Source organism: Rhincodon typus, chromosome 39, assembly GCF_021869965.1.
Source record: "Rhincodon typus isolate 14 chromosome 39, sRhiTyp1.1, whole genome shotgun sequence".
Classification (NCBI taxonomy): domain Eukaryota; kingdom Metazoa; phylum Chordata; class Chondrichthyes; order Orectolobiformes; family Rhincodontidae; genus Rhincodon; species Rhincodon typus.
Window position 1 is genome coordinate 6077166 of NC_063370.1, and position 8294 is coordinate 6085459.

At 44.2% G+C, this 8294-nt stretch overlaps 1 protein-coding gene across 1 annotated transcript in view; it reads right to left on the reverse strand.

Annotated features, from left to right (window-relative positions):
• Positions 1–1559: 1559 nt before the first annotated feature.
• ppp5c (protein phosphatase 5, catalytic subunit) overlaps positions 1560–8294 on the reverse strand; it is a 40897-nt gene continuing 34162 nt past the window's right edge. The window contains exons 6-10 of the mRNA XM_048618208.1: positions 7313–7400; positions 6659–6699; positions 5335–5513; positions 2397–2478; positions 1560–1926 (exon numbers count right to left, since the gene is read on the reverse strand). Of these exons, the coding sequence (XP_048474165.1) occupies positions 1864–1926; positions 2397–2478; positions 5335–5513; positions 6659–6699; positions 7313–7400 (453 nt within the window). The 3' untranslated portion in view covers positions 1560–1863. The remainder of the gene's footprint in view (positions 1927–2396; positions 2479–5334; positions 5514–6658; positions 6700–7312; positions 7401–8294) is intronic.

Sequence of the window (8294 nt, forward strand, 5' to 3'; positions counted from 1 at the left end):
GAGAGAGTGAGTGAGAGAGTGAGTGAGAGAGTGAGTGAGAGAGTGAGAGAGAGAGAGTGAGAGAGAGAGAGTGAGAGAGAGAGTGTGAGAGTGAGAGTGTGAGAGTGAGAGAGTGAGAGTGAGAGAGTGAGAGTGTGAGAGTGAGAGAGTGAGAGTGAGAGAGTGAGAGTGAGAGAGTGAGAGTGAGAGAGTGAGAGAGTGAGAGAGAGTGAGTGAGAAAGAGAAGAGTTGAAGACTAAAAGATGAGGCATGGATTGACTTGATTCAAGAAACTGTCAGGGAGGTTTCAATTATAGGAGTGCTCAGCAAACCATCAGGAATCTATATAGACCGAAAACCAGGATTCCAGCAGGAGCAGCAGCTAGTGTACACGGGAGCCAAATGATTGCTCAGTCCTGCGTGCATCATTGATTAACTTGGGATTTTAACCTCAACGAAGCGGGACGGGGTAAATAGCTTTATCGGATTCCGTACAAACAGGAGTACGCTCAAGATGGAGATCAATAGATTTTTCTGGATACAAAGTAAATCCAGGGATTATGGGGAGGCGCGGTGAAGATGGAAGATCAGCCATCATCTTACTGAATAGCAAAGTAGGCTTGACGGGCCGAATACCCGTTCCTGTTCCTATTTCTTATGTTCCCATCTCTTTGCAAGAGCTCTGTGTGTAAACTGGCTGCTGTATTTCCTACAGCCCTGGCTGCATTTCAAATTTTACAGTACTTCTGGGACACACTTCAAGGTGCTGAAAGGTGCTACAGGAATATCTTTCTTAAGGGATCACAGCTGCTCAACTGCACTGATGAGGGTGCAGTAAATATAGTCGTACGCTCCCAGATTATTGCAACCACCCTCCCCCCCCAAAACAATGGCAGTTTTCCACTGGATCAAACATTCTCCTGATCCTGCCCTTTCATGAATTGAGCTGTTGGGCTTCTCCAATAGCACCTTCCGAGTGGCACACGTAATATTACACTGAAACCCATAGGCCCGAGGATGGTTTTGGCTTTCCTGGGAGTGGTTCTGGGCCGAGAAACCGCAGCACCTCAGGCCACACCCAAACTGTAATTGACGATAAACTGCTGATCCCAGGAGATTTCGATTTTTGAGGGGTGAGCACCACCAGGAATAGCCCCACCGAAGTTCAAACGAACAACGTAAATCAGCCAGTTAGGTAAGGTGGATGCGGGCGAGAAATCAGGAAATAGGGGGTGGGGAGGGATGCCTGTCGGGGAGTCACATTGTCAGGTTAGGAGAGGGAAAACACACACCATAGCTTGAATGTCCCTGGGCTGAACAGGGTGCACACACACGCGTTACTGTATTTTGCCAATGAGCTACTTCCCCTGTGTAAAGCCATGGTCAATCGCAATTAACTCTGTGTTTACATTTTTGGATTCACAATTTTAGTTTTGGGGCACTGGGGAGCAGCTTCTAGGGTGGGACAAAGGTGTATCTGAGGGACTGAGCAGCCAATCAGAGACCACATCATTGAGAAGCGGCTGAAAACAGTCATGGAACTGTTTACCTGTGGAAGTTGAAAGAAAAACTACAGCAGGTAAGGAACTTCAAATTGATTTATTCTGCACAGCCTAACTGATCTAGATATTAAGAAGTTGATCCGAGACCATGCTTGTAAGGGCACACATGTTGTTGTGGTGTGCATGGGAGCGCAGGAGTCACACACATTTGCCTCCACGCACCAGGAGGAACCTGCACTTGCTGAGAACCCAAGTCAGCGAAGGCCCAGGGAAGGTGGGAGACTTGGTTCGGAGATGGTAGAGTTAGTGAGGAAGATTAAATTAAACCCTGATGCCCCACCCACCATGGGAGGGGATACTGTCCACACCAGATGCGCGGATGCTACATCATCCCCATCTGCAGTAGTGAGTTCGCGTACGCCATTGGCTTAACATTCGGGTGAGGCTGGAAGAGAGAGAAACAGGCCATTACTTGGGTAAAACATAGTTCCCAATGTGTCAGCCCCCACATGCACAATATCTCCTTGAGCTCACTCCTTCCTGTTGAAATCACACCACTGCAGTTTCTTTTACTCAATTTGTTTCCACTAAATTAAAATGGTGCGACCTTGCAGCCCCTTTAGTGTTTTTGTACATGATTAAGCTGCTCAAACCAAGTTTGATGGTGCTTCTTAATCGGCCACATCTCCTGTCTCTCAGTGCCATGAACTTGGTCCTCCATCTGGGTTCTCCCCTGCAAACATTCTGCCAGCTCCCTGAACCCCGTTTGCTGCCTTCCCCACCTTACCACCCGACTGTCCTTCCAATACCCACTACTGAACGGGCCTCCTTTTCCCAGCCTCAAGCCCAACGCCCACCCACTACCTCCAATACTCCAAAACTCACACCAAGACAGCATTTCCACTCTGAACTTACCACAGTTTTAAATTGATGGAAGATGGGCTTTAGATCGGAGCCCGTGAGGTGAATGTACGCTCCTTGGTTTCCCATCTGATCACTGAGACAGAAGGAGCAATCATTAAGAATTGAATTCAGAGACAGGCAATTATAATACACAGGAAGGGGCAGCAAACATGCATTGGTGTGTACAGCACATACTGATAACTTGCTGCAATGTTAAATCACAGGAGGTTTCTTCATTGCCTCTTTCAGGGGATAACAGGTTGTGGAAGGGAAGGAATTGATGATGTTTAATCATGGCCCTGGTAAATGTGGATCAGGTTTGATGAACTGGGTTTAGGGTGAGACGATGGCATCATGTTAGTGCCAGCGGCCTATTAATCCAGAGGCCCAGGCCAATGCTCTGGGCACATGGGTGGTAGTAGAATTTAAAATTAAAGAATTAAACAAAATAGTACAGGTATTTCTCCTACAGTGCAATAGGCACGTTCCTGTGTGACCTTGCGCTACAGAAAAACATGCTTTTGGAAGTTGCGTTCTAGGGAAAACTGCCGTAGAAAATTGCTATACCTGTACAGCAGAAAGTTCACATTATCCAAACAGGGTCCACTATTTATCAACTGCTTTACAGTCAATTTGCATTAATGAAACGTGTTATAACAGAAATACCTGTAATAGTGACAGTGAAACTGCCTTCGATTGTTGTAAAAAAAAAACCCATCTGGCTCACCAATGTCCTTTAGGGAAGGAAATCTATTATCCTCCCCTTGTCTGGCCTACATGTGACTCCAGACCACAATGTGGTTGATTCATTACAAGCCCAACACCCACTCACCAAAACTCCATCATTCATGTTAATACGACGTATCCACTCTGAATTTACCAGAGTTTTTGAAGATGGGCTTTAGATTGGAGGCCCGGAGGTGAATTATACGCACCTTGGTTTCCCATCCGATCATTCACATCAACTCAATGTGGTCAACTCTGGCCTCAGTTCAAGGGTAATTAGGGGATGGACAACAAACGCTGACCTTGCCGGTGATGCCAACATTTCATGAATAAATTTGGAAAGAAAGCTGATCTTTTCTTCCCCATGTGGCCCACTGAGCTTGTGCCAGTTCTTTGAAGATACTTCAAATTGTGCCAGTCCTCCTTGTTCTTTCCTCATTACTCTATCATCATCTCCCCTTCAAGTAACCTATCCAATTCCCGTTCGTTAGCTGCTCCTGATTCTGCTTTCACTGTCATCTTAGGTGGCACGTTCCAGATCACAACATAGATTTGACATAAAATAAATCCCATTTCTCTTCTCTGGTCCTTTTGTCAATGATCCTAAGTCTGTATTCTCTGGTTACTGATCCTCCTGCCAATGCAAATGTTTCACCCCACCTATTCTTTCATCGCAGAGAATGCAATGCAGTGGGGAGAAAGCCAGGTAGTGGAATTAACCATCATCATAGAATCCCAAAAGTGTAGGAGCAGGCCATTCGGCCCATCAAGTCCGCACCAACCCTCCAAAGAGCATCCCAACCCCTTACACTATCCCGGTAACCCTGCATTTCCCATGGCTAACCCACCTAGCCTACGCACTGCGGACAATTTAGCATGGCCAATTCACCCTAACCTGCACATCTTTGGATTAGTTTTCAATTGTTCCCTGCACAGAGCTGGGGGAGACGTGACAGGCTAAATACCCTTCTCCTATGCACAGTATTGTGATAAATTAATAGTTAATTTTAAAAAAGCTTACACTCTATCTGAGCCAGGTTTCACTCAAGAAACTGATCGTTCCAGGATTACCGTTTTGTTTTTATTCATTAACAAGATGAGGGGGTCATTGGCTGGGCCAGCATTTATTGCTCTTCTCTAAATACCCAGAGAACAGTTTTTTTTCACAAAGCGTCAAAAACATTTTGGAGTCATGTCAGCCAGACTAGGTGAGGATGGCAGTTTCCTTCCCTTAAGGGGCATTAGTGAAGCAAATGGGTTTTTCCAACAAACGGAAACTGATCATTACACTCTTAATTCCAGATTTTTTAAAATTGAATTCAAATTCCACCTTCTGCTGTGGTGGGATTCGAACCCAGATCCCCAGGATATTACGAGTGTCTGGATTAATAGTCCAGTGTTGATACCACTAGGTCATCGCCTTCCCCTTATTTTATAACATATTATTGTTGGTTGGGAACTTAGATTCCGCAGCAGAATTAAAATGGAGTTATGATTTTAGTTCTGTAAAGGTCTTTCTTAAAAAAACTCAGATAATCATTGAGTTCAAAACGCCATTCCCAAGCAAACATCTGAATTAAGCTAAATGACTGGCGAACTAGCTTGGGAGATAATGTTTACAAAATACAGAGGTGGGTGGCCAGGAATCATAAGCAGTTTGAGTTCAGAAGAAAAGATCCATTCCCGCAGAAAGTCAGTTCACAAGTTTGTGGACACTTCAAGCCATTAGAATTTAAAAAGAAGTTTTAAACTGTCATTAGAATTCGGTGAGAAAGATCAGCGAGTTAGTCCCGTGTCTTGTCTGTCAGAGGGATAGGTGGAAAAAACTACATTGAGTGAATATGCAGAAAGCTGTTGAAAGGAAATGCTTGTGACCTCATCAGTTGAGTAAGAAATTTCAAAGTGAAGATGGAAGTGATTGGGCTGAATTTCCATAAAGGATATCGCTGGGTAAAAGGATTGAATCTTTCTTTTTGTGTTTCTGAGAAGACTGTCCAAATTTGTTCTAGCGCTTTTTTCTCCCACTTGCATTCTTTTGTGAAAGTACATTAACAGTCTCGTGAATATTATCAGCGAGTGACAACACTAACCAAATTGCAAAATTAATTTTAAAAAAATGCTTACACTCTATTGAGCCAGGATGCACTCTAGAAACTGACTCTTCCAGCATTACCATCAGCTGGAGATCATAATAATAGGAAACTATGTTCCATTGAATACTTACCAATAATTTGGCGCTGAGAACACAGTGATACATTTGCCATTATGTGTAATCTCATAGCCCTCTGGCTTCACCTCATGGCTCCTGATGATATAATCCAGTTTATTCTCTTCCAGGAATCGGCTGGTGACGTCTGGACCAAACTGGCAGCTGACGCCACGCTTGCTGATCGACCTCCCGTTCTAGAAAAGGCAACAGAAATGGGCACTTTCACTCTGGGCAAGACTCACTGTAAAAACAAGAGCCATGAATGACAGAGCACTGAACACCAGCTTGGTGCTCAGGTTTTGTTGGTGGAGCCAATTGAGAAAATGGTGACTGGTGTGGCATCTCGGGAGGCCCAGGTTTGAGCCATCTTCTGCTAACTCCTCAAGAACATGGCACAGAATCAGGAGTAGACCATTCGGCCCCTCGAGTAAGCTCCATATAATACAATCATGGCTGATCTTGAGGACATCAACTCCCCATTCCCCAAGACAAAATGTCTGTCTATCCCAGCCTGATACATTTTCAGCAACAGAGCAGCCACAACATCTTGGTGGAGAATTTCAAGATTCACCACCACCTGTTTGAAGTAATTCTCCCAATCTCAATCCTGAACAATCAGCCCCTTATCCCGAGACTGTTTTGGACTCCCTAAACAGTGGAAAAAAAAATCACTGTCTACCCTATTGAACCCTTACAGAACCTTGAACGTCACACTGTGGTTGCCTCTTCATCATCTGAGCTCCTGAGAATACAGACCAAATTTACCTAGCTTCCACCAATTGATCCTTCTCATTTGACAAGGTCAAACTGGGTGGATGTTTGGGGTGCTTCAATGCATTAGAACATAAGGAATTGGAGCAGGAATAGGCTGTCCAACCCCTCAAACATGCTCTGCCATTCAACATGATCATGGCTGACCTGATCATTGTCTCAATTCCAGCTCTTCGCACTGTCCCCAAACACCTTTGGTGTTCAAAATAAAAATCACATTATTGAATATCTTCAATGACTTAGCACAATTTTGAAATTGCGATTAACTTCACGGTTATCGGTGTCTGGCAACAATTAACAGAACTTGGCGTTCCACTTTATGCTTTGTCCACTAAATGAGGCAACAGTGCTAACTGTCCTTTCCAAACGTCTAGGCCCACAAAACTCAAAGACAGCAGGCCACTTGCTAAGATAAATCATGAAGACGGATGGGCTTTTGATGACCAAAACTTTTGAGCCAGGGCACTTGGATCCCTAACCCCACATGTTCAGCAAAATCTGGTCTAGGTTTTTAAAGATAGGACACCATTGAGGTTTGAATGCAGCAAGCCCGATTCCAGACTCTTACCTGAGGCTGTGGATCTGACCAGAGCAAATCGCACATTGGACCTGTTGCAAAACACAGTAAATGAGAACAATTGTTTAGAAACGTAGAGGATCAGAAATAAGCCAGGTAACAAAAACAGTGAAACACTTTGGTGAGACAGGAGAGCAGGGTGGATGAAGATAAACAGAAGGGGGAAAAACAGAAAACCAGGGGAAAAGGGGAATAAAAAATCTCAGCTTGTTGCTTCTTTTCATATCTAAAAAACGTTGCTCAGTTTTATGGGACATAAAAGCCTAATTTGCAACTGAGACAATTCTGTGAGACTGCTAAAGTATAGCTGAGCAAGTGAAATGTGTCGGACACGATCACACACATTACTCAGTGCACAATGTTCGAGGACTTAAATTTACCTCAAAATGGTAACAAGAATGTTTTAGGTGTTTAATCCTTCTTGTAAAGCAAAACATAAACACAGTTATTATAAACTATTTGGCTTAACAAACATCATTGAAATTACTTTTGTTCTGCCGCACACCCAACCAAATTAATGATTCGTCAGGGGTTCCTGCTGGATTCCGATCCAGGTAGACCTATCAATGCCTGGTCACAGACACACACCATTAATCAACACTGATCAAGTGTTCCATCGGAGAAGTGCACGTTACAATTCCATACCTGAATCTGGTGGCTGTCGGTTGCGATCAATCTTCTTGATGTCTTCCAGGGTTATACCATCTTCACTGAAGAGTCCTCCGTGCATTATCTATTACACAGTGAATGAAATAATTTTAAATGACAGGCAAGCTCATTGGGACGGACAGGAATCTGACATGGTCTGAGAGGGTAGAAGCCGAGAGCTCGGTCCCACTGGTGCCAGAAAAGGATAAGGGGCCAATCATTTCAGAGTGAAAAGGGGAGAAACCATTTCAAATGAAGCACTGCAAAATATGTACTCCAGGAAGTTGTACTTGCGTAATTGTTTAAGACTTGGATCGGGAGTTTTCCTGGCATCTGGGTACAATGTGCCCTATAAGCTGCATGGCCATTGTGACATCCACTCATGCAGATCGGTGCGCCAACACACAGCTTCTGCCATATATGGATCTCTGAGATCGGCACACCAACAGGAACATGTAGAGGAAATGCTGACTGGGTGTCCTTGTGCATGAATCACAAAAGGTGAGTGGGCAGGTACAGACAAGTAATTAGGAAAGCTAACAAGCTGCTGGAGCAAGTGGTGGGTACAATTACATCATTTATAAGGCATCTGGATGGGTATGTGAACATGAAAGGTTTTGAGGGGTATGGCCCAAATGCTGGCAAATGGGACTAGGTCAGATTGGGATGTCTGGTTGGCGTGGATGAACTGGACTGAAGGGCCTGTTTCCGTGCTGTATGACTCTATGATTCTAATTGAATGCAAAAGTAGGAGCTTGTGCTTGTGCTATACAGAGCACTGAGAAGACCTCATGTGGAATACTACATACAGTATTGATCACCTTACTTGAGGAAAGAGATGTGATGAAGGCAATTTAGAGCAGACTTACTGGACTAATACCTGGAATAGGTGGGTCTCTTCTTAGGAGGAAAGGTCGGAACAGGATAGATTTGTAACCATCAAGGGCTATCTTAGCTGATATAACAAGGTGTAGAGCTG